The sequence below is a fragment of the Sinocyclocheilus grahami genome, unplaced genomic scaffold (assembly GCF_001515645.1).
Source record: "Sinocyclocheilus grahami isolate Dianchi unplaced genomic scaffold, SAMN03320097.WGS_v1.1 scaffold1051.1, whole genome shotgun sequence".
In the NCBI taxonomy this organism is placed as follows: domain Eukaryota; kingdom Metazoa; phylum Chordata; class Actinopteri; order Cypriniformes; family Cyprinidae; genus Sinocyclocheilus; species Sinocyclocheilus grahami.
Window position 1 is genome coordinate 238,717 of NW_015506230.1, and position 22,559 is coordinate 261,275.

At 37.7% G+C, this 22,559-nt stretch overlaps 2 protein-coding genes across 3 annotated transcripts in view; one reads left to right on the forward strand and one right to left on the reverse strand.

Annotated features, from left to right (window-relative positions):
• LOC107566145 (ubiquitin carboxyl-terminal hydrolase 24-like) lies at nt 1-15,807 on the forward strand. The gene is made up of 28 exons (XM_016251518.1): nt 1-186; nt 278-392; nt 1,189-1,333; nt 1,461-1,580; nt 3,038-3,163; nt 3,469-3,567; nt 3,656-3,738; nt 3,844-3,985; nt 4,067-4,186; nt 5,268-5,488; nt 7,448-7,572; nt 7,911-8,052; nt 8,130-8,280; nt 8,474-8,569; nt 8,650-8,753; nt 9,087-9,200; nt 10,581-10,788; nt 10,997-11,086; nt 11,481-11,583; nt 12,171-12,292; nt 12,371-12,484; nt 12,777-12,842; nt 12,932-12,998; nt 13,088-13,166; nt 13,718-13,793; nt 13,892-13,978; nt 14,982-15,092; nt 15,225-15,807. Exons 1-28 carry the CDS (start codon nt 3-5, stop codon nt 15,285-15,287), a joined length of 3,273 nt encoding a protein of 1,090 aa, XP_016107004.1. The 5' UTR covers nt 1-2; the 3' UTR covers nt 15,288-15,807.
• Nucleotides 15,515-22,559, reverse strand: part of LOC107566146 (proprotein convertase subtilisin/kexin type 9-like) — a 14,732-nt gene continuing 7,687 nt past the window's right edge. For both annotated transcript variants that reach the window (XM_016251520.1, XM_016251519.1), the window contains 4 exons: nt 21,146-21,294; nt 20,873-21,035; nt 19,625-19,797; nt 15,515-19,482 (listed from right to left, as the gene is read on the reverse strand). In XM_016251520.1, coding sequence (XP_016107006.1) covers nt 19,294-19,482; nt 19,625-19,797; nt 20,873-21,035; nt 21,146-21,294 — 674 coding nt within the window. In that variant the 3' untranslated portion in view covers nt 15,515-19,293. The remainder of the gene's footprint in view (nt 19,483-19,624; nt 19,798-20,872; nt 21,036-21,145; nt 21,295-22,559) is intronic.

Genomic DNA, 22,559 nt, shown 5'->3' on the forward strand with positions numbered 1-22,559 from the left:
AAATGGAGCAGCTTCAGATCGGCCCTGCGGCCATGCTGGAGGACGAGATCAGCTGGCTTGATAATTTCGAGCCCACTTGGACCAACGAGCTGGAGACCAGCGAGGCCGACAACATCCTGCTGGCTGGACACCTGCGCCTCATTAAAACCCTGCTGTCCCTCTGCGGCAGTGAGAAAGAGCAGTTCGGTCAGCCACTTTTCAGATAAATATGACAGCATGGTATGCATATGAAGAGCCGGATGTGGAGTAAACTGGTCTTCTTGTTAATGTTCTGCAGGTCCTTCTCTGATCCAGCAACTGTTGGACGACTTCTTGTTCAGAGCGTCACGAATCATCCTGAACAGTGACAGCTCATCTAGCACTACAGCATCTATCCACGACTTTCACCCAAAGTAAGAGGAAAAAAGCATACATTTAAAGGGTCATGAAACCAGAGGGTGATGCGAGGAGACAGACAACACACACAGCTTCGCATTCAGACAGTTTAATTTCGCTCCCATCGAGTTAAAAACATAAATAAATGCACAGCCATTTGCACTCTGCATCGAAAACATATACACGTGAACACGCTGTTGCACCTCTGAGAACTTTTAAGGCTTATTGTGTGGCCTTTATATAAGCCTTTTGACGGGTTGTGTCACAGAGCTGTAAAAACGGTTATGCTCACCAAGTGAATGAATCGCGTTTGTGCCGAACTCTTACAAAGCAAAAACAAACACTCTTCTTCGATCCATGAACGTTTCTCTCAGTTAATGTACGCGATGTCATCTCACAGTCTGAAACGTCTGGCAAATCAACACATGCTGTTGTGAATAATTAAGCGAAGCGTCTTCTCATAGGATAAGAACGCGCAGTCTCATGAATAACTTAATAGACACTGACGCGTCATCGATGTACTACAGTCCATTGCCACGTGACGTCAACACAATGAATATTTTAAACCCGGAAGATGAAAATAGCGCAAAAAAGCTTAAAATTAACCAGTTTTCTCCAACAGTTAAAATTATCGGATGCTAACATTGTCTTCTATGATGTGCAACGCAAACACCTCTGCTAAAATCTCAGAAAAAGTAGTCTGGGGTTTCATGACCCTTTAAACACATTGTTTGTTGTTTAAAGGGTCATGAAAGTTGTCAAGAAAGTTGCAAGTTGCTACAACTGTCTTTAGTAATTGTGTCTGTGTCTCAGGTGCAGTACGGTCAGCAGTCGTCTGGCGGCGTACGAGGTGCTGGTCATGTTGGCCGACAGCTCTCTTACTAACCTGCAGCTCATCACTAAAGAACTGTTGTCCATGCACCACCAATCTGACCCATCTCTCACCAAAGAGTTCGACGTGAGTCCCCTCACCAGTCCTTATATCTCTTGGATGTAGTAGAAATTATTTTTAATTGCCCTGCTCTTCTATAAGGACTTACAACAGATACTTGCGTTCATTTCTGTCATTGTGTGTGTGTTGGCAGTATCTTCCTCCTGTAGACAGTCGTTCTGTGTCTGGGTTTGTGGGACTGAAGAACGGTGGTGCAACCTGCTACATGAATGCAGTGTTCCAGCAGCTCTACATGCAGCCTGGTTTGCCTGAGGTAAATGTTGCTCTCTTATTATCACTAGTGTAAGGTTAGCACACTCTCTCACCACTAGGTGAAGCCCTAACCTAGAAGTAGTAGGAGTGAACTGGATAGAGGAAGTGTTTATTGCTGTATTGTGTTTGTGTGACATAGTTTGTTTTAAAATGTAATTTCTTCATATTTGAAAATACATATTTTTTTCATTAGTTTTAGTGTAGTTTTTTTAATACATTAGCACCACAAATTGTTCCATCTACCTATGGTGACGCATAATACACTATTAAAAACATCATACTCAATACTGCAGTGAGTGAATCCAATATTTACGGATAGTCAGAAGTCAGCATTGAAAATATTGAAACTGAAGTTATTTTCATTGCAGTTCTATTTCGGGGTTTTTTTTTATCCTATTTGTTCACTACATTTATAGTTTCTGAACTTTTTCAAGCTCTCATTTATATGTGTGTGTGTGTATATATATATATATATATATATATATATATATATATACACACACACACTGCCATTCAAAAAAAATTTATTTTCTTATTTTCTTATGTTTTTTACAGGAGTCTCTTTTGCTAATCAAGGCTGCATTTATTTGATCAAAAATACAAGAAAAAATGTAATATTGTGAAATATTATTATAATGTAAAATAACGTTTTTCTATTTTAATATACATTAAAATATAATTTATTTCTGTGATGCGCAGCTGTATTTTCAGCATCATTACTCCAGTCTTCAGTGTCACATGATCTTCAGAAATCATAATAATATGCTGATTTATTATCAGAGCTGGAAACTGTTGCTGCGTCATATTTTTTTGGAACCGGTGATATTTTTTTCAGGATTCTTTGATGAATAAAAAGTTAAAATATATATATATATATATATATATATATATATACACACACACACTGCCATTCAAAAAATTTTTATTTTCTTTTAAATAACACTTTTATTCAGCAAGGACACGTTAAATTGATCAAAATACATTTATAATGTGTCAAAATATTGTTGTTTTTAATTAAATTGTTCTTTTGAAGTTTCCATTCATTAAAAAAAGTCCTGGAAAAATTTCATATTTTCCACAAAAATATTAAGCAGCACAACTGTTTTCAACATTGATAATAATAAGATAATGTTTTTGAGCAACAAATCAGTATATTAGAGGGATTTCTGAAGGATCGTGTGACACTGAAGACTGTCATTTTAGAAAACTTATTTTAAATTATTATAATATTTCACAATATTACTATATTTTTCATTAAATAAATGCAGTCTTGGTGAGTATAAGAGACTTTCAAAAACATCTTACTGGCCCCAAACATTTGAATGGTAGTATATTACTGACTACAATACTAATATTTTAACTCAATTATTTATTTATTTTTCAGTTTTTGTGTAACAACTTTTTTTTGGAGTTTGTCTTTATAATAGGTTAACAATATTAACCTTGTGTATGTTATAGGCTGTCTTGTCAATTGAAGATGACATTGAAAACCCAGAGGAGAGTGTGTTCTGTCAGGTGCAGTCTCTGTTTGGTCACCTGATGGAGAGCAAACTACAGTACTACATACCTGAGAACTTCTGGAAGGTGAGATCTACCTTTATGATTTGCCTGGAAACGTTCGACATGCACACAGTGAACTGAATTTCGAATAAACGCTGCCAAATGTCTAAAATACTAAAGAGAAATTTCTAATTCTAAATCAATTTGAGATGCTTACATGAAAGTCATGCATATTTAGAATGCACTGTATTGTTGTAATGTATTTATATATATATATATATATATATAATTTATTTATTTTATTTTTTTTTCCAGTTAATGTTTATTTTTTATTTCAAGTAATGAAAATGTACTTCATTGTTCTCATCACTTGGTTGATCTTGATGCAGATATTTAAGATGTGGAATAAAGAATTATATGTACGAGAACAGCAGGACGCCTATGAGTTCTTCACCAGTCTGGTGGATCAGCTTGATGAACATCTAAAGGTACAGCTCACCTGATGTCCCCTGCAAACTCAAATTCTCATACACAGTCTGAGGTGTGTTTGTAATTCGCCTAATGTTTTCCTCATAGAAAATCGGTCGAGAGCAGATCTTCAAAAACACATTCCAGGGCATTTTCTCTGATCAGAAGATATGTAAAGACTGCCCACACAGGTAAGCCTTAAAGGAACAGCTCATAGTGTACTCGCTCACATATCATTCCAAAACCATTTTCTCAAGAAGACTTCTTAACAACATTGACTTGGGTATGGTTTTTAGGTACGAGCGCGAGGAGACGTTCATGGCTCTGAACTTGGGGGTGACATCCTGTCAGAGTCTGGAGATCTCTCTCGATCAGTTCGTCAGAGGAGAGGTCCTGGATGGCAGCAATGCTTATTACTGCGAGAAATGTAAAGAGAAGGTACAGTCTGATGTGTTCTCATTCATAAAGACCTGCAGGGAAATACAGCTGTATGTTGTGCTCACACATTCTGTGTTGCAGCGTATCACAGTGAAGCGGACCTGTATAAAGTCTCTGCCCAGCGTGCTGGTCATCCACCTCATGCGATTCGGCTTTGACTGGGAAAGCGGCCGGTCCATCAAATACGATGAGCAGATCCGAGTAAGACTATACGCAGCTGCAGCTCTGCTTCAGTTCACATGTTATGTAGTGCTGGCCTGCAACTGATAGCTTATCAAAAAATTATTAATTTGTTGATTATTTCCTTATACTACCATTTGGGGTTGGTAAGATTTTTTTAAATGTTTTTGAAAGAAGTCTATTATTTAATAAAAAATACAGGAAAAGCGGTAATATTGTTAAATATTGCAATTTAAAATAACTTTTCTTTTTGAATATTTTTTATTATTATTTTTTTTTTTTAATTTCATTTTTTTGTGATTAAGCTATAACGTTTCTGCATTTATACAAAATGTATTTAGACTACTGTTTTTCATACAGATACTTAGAAACCATGTAGTTATATTTTAACCATGCTATATGTGTGGATTTAACTGTGGTTATCATGATCTAAATGTATGCTACTATGGAAGACAAATGGTTAATTTGTATAAAACTCAAACAGTTAAATTTCACCATATAAAAATGAGGTTGTTACAATTTTTACAGGCTTTACTGTTTTTAATAGTGAACATAAATTTACATCTGCATCCTAACTCAAGCTACTACTACTGTCAGATCAAGTTTGCACCTTTCATGTACTTTACTGATAATGCAAGTGCAGGTAGGCAGACACTCGCACAAATGCGACCACGACAAATTTTAACGCGCATATTTAAAAAAATGGTTGCAGTCTAGAACCTAATTTTATTCCTGTAATGGCAAAGCTGAATTTTCAGCATCATTACTCCAGTTTTCAGTGTCACATGATCCTTCAGAAATCATTCTAATATGTGCTCAAGAAACATATTATCAATGTTGAAAACAATTGTGCTGCTTCATATTTTTGTGGAAATCATCATACTTTTTTTTTTTTTTGATGAACTAAAAGTTCATAAGCATTTTCTTGATAGAGAATTTACTTTCGCAACAATGTAAAAATATTTACTGTTACTTCTAATCAATTTAATGCATCCTTGCTGAATAAAAGTATACATAAAAAAAAATCTTACTGACCCCAGGTATTTGAATGTTAGTATATAAAGGATTTGCATCTATTTCAATAATTTGTGTTCATTTTTAGTTCCCCTGGGTGCTGAACATGGAGCCGTACACAGTGTCAGGAATGGCCCGTCAAGATTCAAGTGCAGATCATGGAGAGAACGGGAGAGGGGGCGAGGCCGGATCCGGGGGATCGCCTCGGAAGAAGGTCACTATCTCTGAGAACTATGAACTGGTGGGAGTGGTGGTCCACAGCGGACAGGCCCATGCAGGACACTATTACTCATTCATCAAAGACCGCCGGTGAGATTGCAAGAGAGAGTGTCTATTAACGTGTTTTTGGGGTTTTCTGGGTGGATGCTCGGTGTTTACTTGCTGGCCCAAGTTAAAGGAGAGAGTTTGATGACTTGGTTTGAGAGTTTGATGAAGATGGTAGTACACCTCTTCTTATCAGGCCTTACCATTTACACCAGGATTTTCCAAACTCGGATGTGTGAGTTGATTAATATTTAGTTTAGTTATGAAACTCTAGGCTGATAGATCCTATACATGCAGTCTGCTAGCAATAACATAATTTACTGCATGGCACATGTTGATTGGCCTCTGCTGCTTCACAGCAAGCTAGCCTTGCAGTTCTTCTGAAACCCTCCACCTCCCCAGCTCCACCTGTCAAGATCTGCTATGGGATTTATATGTGCTTATTCTTGAAGCAGCAGCATGTCTTACATGCTCAAAGCAGCATATCTGTGTATCTGCTGACAGTAGCAAGCCCATATTTGCTCTATAGCAGCAGTAGCGTGTGTAGCAGATCTAATCCACCAAGACCAAACACACTAACGTTTTCATATCCATTAACATGCTAATCAGATTAAAATAATTTTAAAATAAAAACAATTTAAAATAAAACACTTTAAAAAAAAGATTAAACATTTTATTTGTTTTCCTCCATGTCACGTGACTGTTAACCTACATCAGAGGACTGTTAACATGTTGTTCAATTATTGACATGCTAACTTCTTTGGGGGTACTTCAAGCTAATATTTTAGGTTTTATTTAAGGGGTTTGGCTTCAGTTTGGGAATCACTGATCTACACAAACAATAAGGGAAGAATTGGATTCTGAGTAGGCCTGTCACGATAGCAACTTTTTGTTGTGCGATATATTGCCCCAGAAATAATTGCGATAAGCGATATTATTGTCATTTTAAAGACCATTTTATGCCACTGAATATATAATCATAATGTAACAGCATAATAATGCAAGAAGGCCTACACACTTCCAAATGACTACAAACTTCTAATTTTTAAGAATTTTAATGGAAATTAAGTATCAAAATATTAGATACCTTAAAAACCTGAATAAATAGTAAATAAACAAGTGCAAAGTAACGAGTAGAAAAAAAAATGCACAAAGAACTTGTATGGAGATTTTTCCATCTACAGATTTGTCCCTGACCTTCCTTTCTCTGTAAATTAAGGGTGCACACTATTGCTGAAAAACACAATCACTACTCAGCAGTCAGATGTCCGTATGCACACAGGCACAGCTCCCTAAACAAGGCCATATCTGCAGATTTTGTAGAAGCATTTTTTTTATTTGAACCAGCACCTCATGACTACACCACTTTATGTACAAGAAGCTGCAAAAGACACAGGTGCAAGTGGAATGTAAAAAACATGGTGACATTCATTTTTAAGTAAATATAATGGGCGATATATTGCGTCACCAAAAATGATTGAGGTCATGTACATATATTGCGCGATAAGTCAATATATTGATTATTGCGACAGGCCTAATTCTGCATTTAATGCTTGAGTTTATATCTAGGGAACAAATCCTCAAAGTATGAAAAGTAGTAAGAGATTACGGCATGCATCGTATTGTTGCATAAAGCTTGTGTTAAAAAATCCCAGAGGTCTTTTGTTTGAACAATACATAAATGAAGTTCTGCAGTATCTATTTCCATAATACACAGTCTATATATAGGCCATACTTCTGCAACTGTAATATCTGAAACATGATTCTGGGAGGTCTTTTTGCCCCTCTGTGTGTATGTATGTGTATTTATGGGTCTCTGGGGGGCCATGCTTCTGTTTTTGGCAATAGTGTTTTTATGTGAGCCTTAAACTGTCCCAGATGCTTGGCAGTGTGATGGCACTTTAAAATGGCAATTTTTTTGAGGGAATGAAGGAATGTTTGGGTGACCAAGGAGAACTGAGCAATGTTTGTAATGTGCATTTTCAACGCTTTATTCTCTTTTAGGGGTAGTTCACGAGGACGCTGGTATAAGTTTAACGACAATGTTGTTGAAGAGTTTGACATGAACGATGAGACTCTGGAGTACGAGTGTTTTGGAGGAGAGTACAGACCCAGAGTTTATGACCAGTGTAAGTTATTAATATTTCCTTAAACCAATGTAAATGAATGATGTCAAAAATACTGGAACTTCAGCACCAAGTTGATCAAATAAACTGACTGTAAAATCTTTCAACATGAACACAAAATGAGGCCTAAAAATCTGTTTATTTTTACTGTGGTAACCACGAACCATTATTCATGTTATTGACTGGTGACTTTTTTAAATTTATTTTGTTTGACTTAATATATAAAAAACATTGACACAGTACATCTTAGATGGATTAAATGTCACATTGTCATCGTCATTATCACTCATGGTGTTCATATTATTATATTAATAGTTTGCCACTGTGTTCACATGCTATAGCTAACCCCTACCCGGATGTGCGGCGGCGCTACTGGAACGCCTACATGCTGTTCTACCAGCGCATCAGTGACCAGAACTCCCCCGTCCTGCCCAAAAAGAGTCGAGTCAGCATCGTGAGGCAGGAGGCAGAGGATCTCTCACTGTGAGTTAGCATTTTACTTCCTCCATGAACATTGGAATATGAACTCTCTCATTAATGTTCATAATCCTTCACCTCAGGTCAGCTCCATCCTCTCCAGAGATCTCACCCCAATCCTCCCCACGGCCACCCCGAGCCAACAATGACCGCCTCACCCTGCTCACACGCTTGGTCAAGAAAGGAGAGAAGAAGGGTCTGTTTGTGGAAAAGATGCCTGCTAGGATCTATCAGGTAGAGATTTTAAGGCCTTTTCATGCATTGCAATTCCAATGTGACTAAAAGAAATGTTCCAGGTTGAGTGGATGTTAAGGTCTGACAACATCATGCTATACTATAACTATAATTATATTATTCATACAGCGTTTCAGACATTTTTGTTGTTTTCTCAAAAAGTTCACAAAAATTGACTTTTGGATCTGTATAGATGGTGAGAGATGAAAATCTGAAGTTCATGAAGAACAGAGACGTTTACAATAGTGATTACTTCAACTTCACACTGTCTCTGGCCTCTGTCAACGCGGTAAGCTCTGAGCATTCAGCCTCTTTTATAAGCACTTTATATTTCCTGCACACAAATTTGAGCTTTATACTGTTTTTCAGACGAAGTTAAAGCATCCATCGTATCAGGCCATGGCCAAAACCAGCCTGCAGCTGGCTGTCCAGTTCCTCTTCCACACTTATCTGCGCACTAAAAAGAAACTCAGGTTGGGATGATGCTTTAGTTTATAGGACTTTAAACTCAAGGCCTGTTCACACAGGGTTATTATTGGTAAACTATTACAAAGACAAGAACTAGTGGTGAAAATTATTATTATTTTTGTTTTTTTTATAATGACAAAATATATTCGTTGTATTATTATTCTAAATGTTTTTTTTATTTATTAGTTATAATTGATCATTTAAAATTAATTGCATTTGTAATGCACTGTAAATGTGCATAAAATATGAGCAATAACGTAAAATTAAAACAATAAAAATGACTTTAGACTTATCAGTGTATTTTTTCAATGTGGGAACTCTGACGTCTTCTCTCTCAGGGTGGACACAGAGGAGTGGATCGCTACCATGGAGGTTTTGTTGTCCAAGAGTAGTGAGGCGTGTCAGTGGATGGTCCAGTACCTGGTGGCACCTGAAGGACGGGAGATCATCAAGTGAGCAACATTATCTCTATCCCTCTACGCACACATTGGCAAATCCCCACTGGCTAGCAAAAAGTAAAACGAACCAGACTGTTGACACACAGACACAAAATATATATATATATATATATATATATATATATAATAAAAAATACAAATACAATAATATAGATAATGAAAAATAATATTAATAATAACAATAACTAATATTACTAATAATATAAAATGCACCGAATTCTGACAGAAAGCTGTGCTCAGACACAAAAAAAAAATATATATATATATAATAAAAAATACAAATACAATAATATAGATAATGAAAAATAATATTAATAATAACAATAACTAATATTACTAATAATATAAAATGCACCGAATTCTGACAGAAAGCTGTGCTCATGAATATTAATCACACTGTCTGTGTTCACTTGATTTGATTTGCTGAAATCAGGTGGATGTTATAGGTGAGTGCTAGTGAATGGGATTTCCACTTGTTAGTTCCACCAGCAGCTCTTAAAGGCTTCATTTTACATGATAGGCTAAAATAATTAATAATTCCAAAAAAATTGCTTCATTTTGACAAGAAAAAACAAAGGAAGACTCTTGCTATTGTATCTCTCTCTCTCTTGCTAATATCAGTCCGTTTGCACTCACAAAGTCAGAGAACACTGCAAATCAATTGATATCATTGGGAATAGTGTGTTGTAAAGACAGAGAGGGAAAATGCAACAATCTGAAGTCCAATTTGCTGCATTCTCACCTTCTTTAAATTTAGAACGGCTCTTTCCATGCCTCTGTTAAACACACCAAAAAGTATCTGACATGCAATATAACAAACCAAGTGGTATTTAAGTGTCCAAATATGTTTTAAGGCCACTTTACATTTGACTTATGTTAAATGTTCTGTTGTACTAGTTTCTACCTTAAGAAGTAAAAAAGAAATGAAAAGCCATTGACTGTCCCAGGAGACCATGAAGAATTAGATATCCCCTCACTCGCTAGTGCCCAGTTTCCCCAAAGCCACCTATCATTAACACCTGTGATTGTGTGGAGTGTAAGTGTATGGTCATAATCATATAACTGATAATCAATAGCATATGTGTGGGGTACGGCCACAGCTGCTTTCTGTCAACCAAAAATGTGGGCCAGTCGGGATGTTAATGTTTAAAGCATTTAAGCGTGATCTGGAGAAGCCTGCCATGTCAAAAGGTGCTCCGGATTGGGAGTAAGGGTGGGCGTAGTGCCCTGCTACATGATTGGCTGCTTCGTATCGGATGTTAGGGCTGCCCCAATTATCACGCAACACCTCAGCAGAAGCCAGGGAATGTTCCCGAATATTTTCTGATTGAGATCTGATTAACATTGTTAATGGGTGAATCTCGTTCTCTGTAGGATCTGTCTGTTGGAATGCAGTGTGCGGGAGGTCCGTGTCGTGGTGGCCACCATCCTGGAGAAGACCCTGGAGAGTGCTTTGTACTTCCAGGACGCTGGGTTAGACTGTCTTTTGGACATGCTGCTGTCTCTATTGGATAAGGATGTCCCGGATAACTGCAAGAACTGCTCTCAGTACTTCAGCCTCTTCAGTAACTTTGCTCAGAGGGTGAGAACGGTGATGTTACTCTTATGGGCATCAGACTGTATTTGTGAAGAAAGCTCATGCTGTTCATTTCCATAAAGAAAACAAATAGAAAGCTCCAAAAAAGCACCATAAAAGTAGCCCACACTTGACAACTGATATTCTGTCTTCTAAAGCCACTCTTAGGAGCTGAAGGAACAAATGTGAGTTATTCACTGATGATGTGTTTTAGGGCTGTGGGCCATGTCAGCTGCTGCTGAAACATTCTGCTTATCGTCGGATGCTTGTCTTCCTCCTGGGACCCAACCGGCAAAACAACCAGGTATTGCAGACGCTTTCTGTTAACACCTGACAAAGTGTTATTTGGCTTGAGGATATTGGGGTTTACTGCTTGCTTAAAGAGATAGTCCTTCCAAAAATGAACATTTTGTGATCATTTGCTCACCCTCATGTCATTCCAAACCTGTATGAGTTTCTTTTTTTCTGCGGAACACAAAAGAAGATAGTTTGAAGAATGTTGGTAACCAAACCGAGACTTGTTACCAACATTCTTCAAAATACTCCTTTTCTTTTGTTCCACAGAACAAAACTAAGTCAAACAGGTTTGGAATGACGTGAGGGTGCGTAAATGATAACAGAGCTTTCATATTTGGGTGAACTGTCCCTTTAGGTGTTCATCTCTGTGTTAATGACGTTCTGCTGGTTCTGCGTTTCAGCACCGGCGCTGGAGTTCAGCACAGGCTCGTGAGTTCCTGCATCTTCACAACACTCTGGCCCTGATCGTGCTGCACACAGACCTCACGTCTCAAAGGACAGAGTGTAAGAACACACGATTTCTGGACACACACCAAAGTTATTATCATTAACGAAAACTATTACGAGGGCGTAAAAACGTAATGACTAAAAAAAAAAATGGAAATAAAATACTAATGTGCACTAAAAAGAAAATACTTTTTAATACATTTTAAAATGTAGATGTTTTTTTTTTCTTATTTTCAAAAAACTTTCATCTCTCCATCCATCTCTCTCTCTCACTCTCTCTCAGAATGGCCATATTTGAGAAAAAAAGTGGTTGTCGGTCATTTAACATTTCTGTCATAAAACAGTTGACTAATATAAAATTTCTATCTTACCTGGCTCTCTTTCAACATTAAATTGACGCTTCCCGCTGGAATTCGCGCTCTGCTTCTGTGAACCGTGAACTCCGCCTACTTTGATTTGGTTGGCCATCTGAATTATTTTGACATTGGCGAGCGCTGTTAGACTGCTGAGGCAGACCAGGCTGAAAATGTAACTTTTAAAGCTTTTTGTCATCCTAACAAGAGCACTGCATAATGGAGGAGTGGGGGGGACTTATCGGTATGAGGTAACACTGGGGTGTTAATGCACTTCTCATGTGTGTTCAGCTCAAGGAGTGTTCAAGCACGCTTCATCAGGACTGGTGGCTCCATCTTCACCCCTCCTGCCTCTACATCCAGACATTAACACGTTGCTCTTCAAAGCAGAAGGGCAGGTGTATCTCATGGAGGTAATGCTGTCTCTTATTCTCTATCTCCTGTCTCTGTTTGTCTGTACTGCACACTACTGACTGAGACATGTCTTTCAGGTGATGTTTGCCATGCGTGAGTTGTCCGGCCCATTGTCGTTTCTCATAGAGATGATCACATATTGCTCGTTCTGTAACGAACCTTTCTCACTGGGAGTCCTACACTTACTCAAGGTCGGTACACTGACTAGTTTAAACCTTTTAATTGATAATAAATCAAATAAATAATTTATATATGTAATTTATTCATATTTATAATTTATTATTTTTATTGTACATATTATTTATAGAAAAATATATTGTTGTATGTATATTGTGTAATGAGAAGTAATACCATATATACATAAATATACAAACCTGAAGTAATCTCTGCAGGAAAGTAGTTGTTGAGCTGATCCCTGCCTGTTTTTACAAAATAAGCAAACCTACTACAATCTTCCTTATGACATGTTCATGTGACTTGTAGAACCATCTGGAAACGGCTCCTCCTCACGAACTGAAGAACGTCTTTCAGATGCTCCTAGAGATCCTGGTGAGTGATGACCGTGTGCTGTCTTCAAAACAGTTTTTGTGTAGGATATAATGATGTAACGCCCTTATTTTCTTATTTTCTCCTCTCAGATGGTAGAGGACCCTCTGCAGTCTCAGAGGCTCAAATATGCATTTGAATCTGAAAAGGGCCTTCTGGGTAAGAACCATATAATTTGGCTCTATCAGTGTGAGTAGTTGTAAGATTCAATTAATGTGTACTAATATGTGATTCTCGTTCTTTCACAGCTTTGATGCATCAGAGCAACAATGTGGACAGCAGTCGCTGCTATCAGTGTGTGAAGTTCCTGGTCACACTGGCACAGAAGTGAGTGTAGAACACGGGGATCAAATTAGGGATGCACAATATGGATATTGACATAATTGAATGTAATTGTATATAATACAATTGTGTGTTAGGTATATATGGTTATATGGTATATAGGTTATTGGCCAATATTTGATTGATAGATAGATAGACAGACAGAGACAGACACATACTGGTAAAAAATGTATAGCCTGAATGCTCTAAGTCGCTTTGGATAAAAGCGTCTGCTAAATGCATAAATTATTATTATAGATAGATAGAAAAATGTCTACAGTTTTTCTTTTCTTTTTTTTTAAACAATAATTCCATATGATGTGAAATCACGAAAAACAAAATGAATTAATGTACAGTAGAAAAGATAACTATTTAGTAAATGACTATTTGAATCTGAATAAATGACGTCTAATATTGTCTGCTTCCATTATTTGCCTAATAATTATGGCTGATACTATTATGGTCAGCGATAAATTATGCATTCTTAGATCTAATGTGATTAATTAACTGTCAAGTGTTTCTGGCAGCATTGTGAAATGTCTTTGTGTTTCTGTTAGATGTTCTCCAGCTAAGGACTATTTTAAAGAGCTCTCAGGACATTGGAGTTGGGCAGTGCAGTGGCTTCAGAAGAAGGCAAGAGACCACAGATACACACACACACACACACACTCCAGTACTTCTTTGTTGTGAAATAGCATCCATTATTGAATTCCCCTTCTCTCCTCTTTCAGATGTCTGAGCACTACTGGACGCCTCAGAGTAACGTATCGAATGAGACGTCCACGGCTAAAACCTTCCAGCGCACCATCTCAGCACAGGTATGGCACTCACACTTTTTTACTTTATACATAACCAGAATAAACTCATTATGTATTTCTCAAACTTGAAATTTCAACTTTACAATTTAAAGTTGAAAACTTTTGTGAAAGGTTTTTCTTCTGAAAGCTCCGAGCTCCCACTGACTGATTTGATGTAAAATGATTGAAATGCTGGGACAAATTTTTTTTTCCCCATCTGCTATTTATATTTTACTTCATTTCAGCTTTATTTCAATTACTAAACACTATTTTGAGTAGTTATAGTTCACGGCACTTTTAGGGAAAACTTCAGTTTGAATCCAAAATATATTTTCCTCTCTTTCTTTCCCTCTCCCTCACTTTTGTACATCCTTCATGTTTTGCTTTCCTTTGAGATGAAATAAAAACAACACAAAAATGCTAATTTAAGCTCATTTCAAAGTTTAAGCTAAGTACAGTTACATTTTCTACTGATTAAAATTATTTTAAGCTTGTATTTGATCTTAAAATGTATATCTTTTAAAATAAATAAATAAATACTAGTGCTGTCAAATGATTAACCGCGATTAATCGCATCCAAAATAAAAGTTTTTGTTTACATAATATATGTGTGTACTGTGTATATTTATTATGTATATATAAATACACACACATACAGTATATATTTTGAAAATATTTACATGTATATGCATATATATATTTACTGTATATTCTTATATTTTATATTAAATATAAATATATTTCATATATAAACATAACATATTTTTCTTAATTATATGCATGCATGTGTTTGTATTTATATATACTTAATAAATATACACAGTATACACACATATATTATGTAAACAAAAACTTTTATTTTAGATGCGAGTAATCGCGATTAATCGTTTGACAGCAATAATAAATACATATGATTTACTTGGAGCTAACACAGGAGATTTTGCTAGCCACCCATTTTAGGAGTCATTAGGAGTGCATGTGAACTGCTGAATGAAGTTCAGTGAATGCTGTTTTTTGTGTTTAGGACACTCTAGCTTATGCCACAGCTTTACTGAATGAGAAGGAGCAGTCCGGCAGCAGTAATGGTTCAGACGGCAGCCCGGCCAATGAGAACTCAGACAGAAGCCTCAGACAGGTAGTAGAGCTCTGTCTGTCATTAATTCAGTTATATCATAAAACAGTGTCAACAGCGATATGATAAAATACACTAGTGTTTAATAAATAATGACATTTACTGTTTCGACATTTCTCCCTCTCTTTCTCTCAGGGATCCGAATCCCCAATGATGTTGGGTGATTCTCGAAGTGATCTAGAAGATGTGGATCCGTAACGCTTCTCATTGTTTTTGCGCATCAAAACAACACAAAAAAGTTACCCTCCGACGGAAAGATGTGGCTCTAAACAGACAATCAGAAAACTGCATTTGTTCTTCTAGGGACTGGAAATGGAGCGACCTGAAGCAGCCAAAGGCCCCGTCGGAGCGCTCGCTCCTCAGGCCGCCTCACCTGAGAAGTAAACAGAGGCGAATATCGCTTTTTTTTTTTTTTTCTCTCTCTCTCTCTCTCTTCTGGTGGTCGAAGCCTGGCTGGATGTAATTAGAGTTCAGGTCATGCAAGTGATTTAGATGTTTCTTCTGACTTGAGTTCTGTCAGACGAGTGAGACTTAATAAAAACGGAGGCGTTTGTTTCCTTGACGTTTTTACGCCGAACTACTACTATGGTGCCAGACAGGGCGTTTTAAAAGAAGTCAGCGTATATTTGCCAATGTAATTAAGTAGATACTATTCATGAGAAATGTAAAGATGTGTTCCATAAGTGTAATTTCAAATGTAAAATAATATTTTTAAGAATCCTTTACTGATTCCTTTTTTTTTTTTTTTTTTTTTTTGGTTTTTTTTGAGAGGGGCCTCAAATTTATTCGAAAAAAAGAGGAACTTGCCAAGTCTCTGAGAGTCAAATAGTCACACCGTTTTTCCCTTCTCTTTCTTGCTGGTATTTTTTAAAATGCACTTTAAATTTGAATTCAATTTGAGACTAATTCATCACGTGGAGACAATTGGACGGATGTCCTTCGCTGCTCTCTGTCCATCGATTTCTTGGATTGGAACAGCGTGCAGCAAAAGACACAAGCTGTTTGCAGTGCTATACAAAATATGATGGCGGACTGACCTTACAGCGGAAGACATATTGCATCAGCAGATGCGTCTGACGACACATATGCAACACGCAGAGACGCTACTGTCCAACAAGCTTTTTTTCTTCCTGAAAGACAATGAGTGCTACAATCAGCAGAGTTTGTCATTGAGAAACTGTCTCACTCTTTCATTTCATCTGTTTTGATGTTGTCTTGTGCCGCTCTGGTATGAAGGTCTAGGGACGTGAAGACACTTTTCAGGGTTAATTTAGCCAAATTTGTCTCTTTTTTTTGTTTGTTTGTTTGTTTCTTTGCCTGCATCTTTTGTGTTCAGTCTGCCTTACGCAATGCAAAACGAATGACAAGGCGAGGATGGGGTGGAAAGTGGTCAAAGGGGGAGGGGGAGAGAAAGACGAAGGTTGTTGGAGGGACCGGAAAGTTCTCACAGAGTAGTAAAGTGCCTTTACTCGACTCCTCCCCTACGCCGCTCACGTCCTCGCCTTGAGACAAACCAGTGGACACGTTGTGCTATACAAATGCCTGAACCCACTCAACATTACGCTAACAACGCACACACATATACTCGGATGGCTCGGCTGAGCTCATCTCAAAGCGCCATATGAGGACACAGATGGCGCCTCGTGCGTCACGGCCCCTTGTTTGAGCCGGGCCTGTGATGTCCCTCTTTCAGGTAGTCTGCAGGGTGTTTCAGCTGCCGTTTGCTGCTCATTTTGTATTTAGACTTGAACACTTAGTGACATTGCTTCAATGTTTACAGCGGAAAGACCTCAATGCCACCTCACACAAAAGTTAGTGCTGCTTTTTACCTCACAGTCATCTGCTCTTCGCAACTTTCACATTGACGCTTTTTTTGCCACGCTTCTGTGCATGTTTGTATGTGTGAGAGACTTTGTTTCTGGAAAAAAACTGCATAAACTGGCCAAAGAAGCTGGTTTATAAAGTAAATCTTAAACCAGCCTAGGTGCATTTGCTGGTCTATGCTGGTCTCTCAGCCCAGCTAAGTTGTGTTTAGGTGGTTAAGTGTCCAAAAACCATTTAGTACCAGCCAACAGACCAGCCTGAGCAGGCTGGAAGAGCAACTAAGAGAAGCAAACCAGCCTAGACTGGTTTAAGATGATGGAGCCAGCCGACTTAGCTGGTTTTGGGCACATAAACTCTAGATTGGTCAGGCTGGGAGACCAGGTAAAATCAGCACACCATCTTAAACTGGTTTAACATCTTTTAACAACATTGAGGCTTGGACACATAACCTCAAGATTGCTTAGGCAGGGAAGCCAGATAAAACCAGCACACTATTTTAAACTGGTTTAACATGTTTGTTTGTTTGCTTGTTTGTTTCAAAAGGGCCAGCCTGGCTTGCTGGTTTTAGAGTGGTTTGGGGCACTTAAACACAAGGTTGCCCAGACTAGGAGACCAGGTAAAACCAGCACACCATCTTGAGCTGGTTTATCATGTTTTTTTTTTTTTTCAACAGGCCAGCCTGATTTGCTGGTTTTAGAGTGATATTGGTACTTAAACTAAAGATTGCTCAGGCTGGGAGACTAGGTAAAACCAGCACAGCATCTTGAGCTGGTTTAATGGGTTTTCTTTCAACAGGCCAGCCTGGTTTGCTGGTTTTAAGAGTGATTTTGGTACTTAAACTCAAGATTGCTCAGGCTGGGAGACCAGGTAAAACCAGCACACCATCTTGAGCTGGTTCAACATGTTTGTTTTTTCAACATGGCCAGCCTGGTTTGCTAGTATTAGAGTAGCTTGAGGCACTGAAACTCAAGATTGATCATGCTGAAGGCCTGGTAAAACCAGCAAACCCGTTAAGGCTTGTTTAAGCAGTTTTTTTCAGTAGGGTCTTTGACTTTTTGTTTCGTTCTCATGGTTTTGGCCTCTAATAGTCAGCAAAACACCGCAGTACTCGCAACTGCCTTTATGCTTTGAATCAGTAAATGGTTCATTGCTAATGGAGGATTATTTTTAAACGTTTCAGGGCTGAAGGCACAGTGCTCAGTTACAATTGAGGGGAGAATTAATCAGATCAATGCCTAAACACAAGGCATCTTTCTTATTTTGCTGAAATATGCACATTTGCAAAGATAACACACTAATTTCAGCTCAACTGCCTGCTTAGGTTTTCACTAAAGGAGCCCGTAAAATACAGTGGGATTACAGTATATACTCAGTGCTGTAGAGTCTTATTTGAAATATGGTGTACTTGAGTGAACAGGGTGTTAAAACTATCAACAAATCTGATCCTCCTCCCTCCAATCAATCTTTTTTAACCTTTCCTACACCTGTAGATGCTGTACCAACCACTCGGTGGATCTGTGATTTCATTTCTGCTGCGAGTGTGTATGATGTGTAAAGGAATCAGTTAATGCATGTTAAAACCACATTTTAATTTGTACATCAGAGTTTGACAATGAAAACATTTGATATAAAAAAGGAAAAACTGGAATGCACAACTTTTCAGACTGTGTGATTTTGTATGCGTCAAGTCTGAAGTTGATTTTAGACCATTACATGAAGTTGTCAAAGTTTGTAGTATAAAAATATACATTTATAAAAAAGAATTACACTCTTATACACAGTGCACATGCGTAATAGTAGATAACGCTCTTGCCAAAAATTGTGAAAATATCTTTTTCTTTTTTTAAATTCAGAATAGGTGTAAATATCAAAATGAAAAGTGCTGGTCTAAATACAGTCAAAGCATTGGAACATTTTAAATATATTGGCTTATATTGTTTATTTCACACACGCAGCTGTCGTTAGCTGTCATCAAATGCTCGCTTTACCACTGTTAAATGTCATTTTTAGCAAATCTCAAAATGAAATTTATTTTAATTTTCAGTGTTTTTTATTATTATTTAAATAAAATAGTATAGCATTTTCATAGCCGTAACATAAAAATTATTATCGTCAGAATTCTAATATTAATGCACTGATGCATGTTTCGCAGTTTAAAGGCCATTCAAAGTGTTTTAAGTGTTATAGTGCCACTTGTTGAGTGTCTAGATTGGATTTAGTTATATACAGAACTGGTTACAGTGCACTTCTCTGTCGTGTAATATTGCATAGTGACAGAACTGAGCTTAACTGTGTAACACCTCCTACTGTTATATGTGTTATAGAAGTCATGTACATGGTTACGTATTTAGAGAAGTGACAAAAGAGGCACGCATATCCCTCAGTGGTCAGATGGCTGGTGGGACGGGCGGTGCCTGCAGCAGGTGGCGATGGCGGCAGTCCCTTTATCTCCTCCAGATGTATGAACTACACAGGTGTTTCCCAAAGCAAATGCCCCACAAACACCAGAACCATGCGACAGACCCTGACAGCCTGTCAGTGTCCACGAGTCCTCACATGAAACCTCCACCTGAAAGAAATGATGCAGGTTAGTGCTGCTCAGTGATCAGATACACCAAATCAAGTTTAAACTGCAACTGTTATAAATGTTAAAAGCTGTGCATTAGTTTTTATTTTTGAGTCAATGGAAATTTCTTGTGAGAGTAAGTCACCTGCTCACTGAGACCCGTGGGGTCGTGTTCTTTCAGCCGGCATTCCAGAGAGGATGTGTGGCAGCAGGATGCGTATGACATTTCACCCCTTTTAGCAGGACATGCCCCGCGGCTGCCATGTGGAGGTCGATCAGAGTCTGATACATCTCCAGATGAAGAGGAAGAACTGCAGCCTGCAGGAAAAGATGACGTCATGAAGTTAAGCATAGAGAACTCAATTCAAATTCATTTTCAGCTGCAGCGACAACAGAAACTTCACACATTAAGTGAATTAAAGGAATAGGTCACCCAAAAATGAAAATGTACTCACCCTCAGACCATCTAAGATTTAGATTAGTTTGTTTCTTCCAACTGGAGAAATTTAGCATTACAACAATTGCTCACCAATTGATCCTCTGCAGTGAATGGGTGCCGTCAGAATAAGAGTCCAAACAGCTGACAAAAACATCACAATAATCCGCACGACCCCAGTCCCTCAATTAGCATATTGTGAAGCGGAATTGTAAGAAACAAATATGTCACACATATCTCTATTGATAATAATGCTCCAGTGAAAAGTCGTCTCGTCTGAATCAGGAGAGAAATATGTTGTGAAAACAGTCCAAAACAGATGGACCTCTTCACTGAATGAAGCATTATTACACGTTTTAGACTTGTAGGCTATTTCGGCCAGAAGTGATGGTTTAAAGTTAAAACGTCCTAATGATAGATTTGTCTCTTAAAAATATACAGCTTTTCGCTTCACGAGATGTTAATTGATGGACTGTAGTGGTGTGGATTACTTGTGGTTTATTCTGATGTTTTTATCAGCTGTTTGGACTCTCATTCTGACGGCACCTATTCACTGCAGAGGATCCATTGCTGAGCAAATGATGTACTGCTAAATTTCTCCAAATCTGTTTGGATGAAGAAACAAACTCATCTACATCTACAACCTCTAGCCTGAGGTTGTGTACATTGTAATTTTTGTGTGAACTATTTCAAAATAAAAGCTCAATAAAAAGCTCACAAGAAATAAAAAGGTATTAAAATGTCCAAATAAAATTATTTTATTAATATTATGAACCATATCTTTGTTTATTAATAACAGATTTTTTTTTATAAAATAACTTTTTTAGATACATTTTCATATTATTGTCTGGTAATTGACCAAAAGCCAACAGACTTTAGCTTCCACTGAACCCAGAACATTCCATTAATTAATGATAATTAAAAAAAAGAACGCTGCAGTGTGAAACCATCTGTCACCTGTCAGCTGGTGGTCTGGAGGACATTCTGCAACCTCGCCTCTCTTGGGACTCTCTAACATCTGGCACTGAGCTTTATGGCCTGTGCAGCAGCGCGCTACAGCGAACACACCATGCCCTCCATTCCCATTGACAGCAACACACTCTTTCTGCCCATCTCTCTCCTGTCAGAAAGGAAATTACTTTGGTAAGCAAAAACTTCATTTACATTAGGTTGACAATTAAAACATTTATATTTTTTGAGCAATCAAAACAAACTTTCTCTGCTACTCACCTCCACTCTTTCTCCAGCTCTTGCTCCATTTTGTGAGAAACTGGAGCAGCTCAGCATCTCTTCACCGTGGCGACAGCGGGCTGTAGTTGTGGCCAAACCTTTAACAGCTGACCTCTCAGACCAAACGGATCTACAAAGCAGATCCTCTCCTGTAAGAGAACACACATGCAGAGTTAAAATGACCTTACTGGTTACCAATATGTTTTGGACATTGTTAATACTGTTTAAAGTTTACTTGCAAAAATAACCAACTAAACTAGCTTGTGCCAGTAACAGACTACCTAAAACCATTTAAGACTATTTTGGAAGTTAAACCATTCCAGGGAAGAATAAAATGCTATTCATCATACAATTGTATGTACAGTATGTTATAATTAAAGTCACTAATAAATACACAATTAGTATGCAAATAGTAAAGTAAAACAATAAATATTATTCATATTAATAACAAATATTTATAAGATTATTATATTAAATTATAAACCGTTTTCTAAACAGTACTAAAGTTTAATATTATTAAATATTAATAAGGTTTATATTATCTATAAATTCATTGCAGTCTGCTAATTACTTTAAAATAAATTAATATTTTATTTAATATTACATATTGGTTATTTCTGGTCCACGAATCTGATTGGCTGATAAGAGTGCAATAACAGGGTGTGTTCACATTTGTAGTTCGGTTCTCTTGTTTGTTTGGTCCAGAACAAAAAAGAAAAGGATACATTTGGTTCTGGACTACTGAGCGTTCACACTGGCATTTTTGACAGCGAACCTAAAGATACTGAACCTAAAGGCATAATGATACATTCACAACCTGATTGGTCGGGTTAAATTATGTATATTTAGCGATGGAACTCACCGAACACCCCAAACAAAAGCTGTGTTCGACTTAAAGCGGCGATGCACAGACCAAAAGGTATGACATCAAAGTACCCATTCACAGATCGGTCTGCTCAGCGCCGCTTTAAGCCGAACACACCTAATGCCGACTGCTGGACTAAGCGCGCTCATTTCTGCATGTACTTATGATTTTATTTTCACCTCCTGTGAACTCACGAAGAGCTCATAAAAGGCACTTTACCTCCTCATTACTCCACGTTTGCCCTCTGCTCATTTTGTTTTGGATACACCACTCGTTCCGCGTCATCAAATCATGTCGTATAGCGTCGCATATTGTCATTACTTCCTGATTTTGGTTAGTTTAGAAGTATTTGGTCCGTGTTGCATTCATATTTCTTTCGAACCGCACCAGAGTTTGTTTGGAAGCGGACCAAGACCCATCCTTTTAGCGGTCTCGGTCCGCTTGTTTGGTGCGCACCAGGGTTCAGATGGAAGCGTTCACACTTACTCAAATGAACCGCACTAACAGAGCAATCGCACCAGGGTTCGTTTTAATCTAACTAAACAGAAC

Excerpts from the sequence above, each read along its gene's own strand:
- LOC107566145 (XM_016251518.1), top strand. The coding sequence starts at position 3 with ATGGAGCAGCTTCAGATCGGCCCTGCGGCCATGCTGGAGGACGAGATC. Across the intron at positions 8,281-8,473 it reads TGCCTGCTAGGATCTATCAG|ATGGTGAGAGATGAAAATCT; the intron begins GTAGAGATTTTA and ends GGATCTGTATAG. Across the intron at positions 11,087-11,480 it reads CCAACCGGCAAAACAACCAG|CACCGGCGCTGGAGTTCAGC; the intron begins GTATTGCAGACG and ends TCTGCGTTTCAG.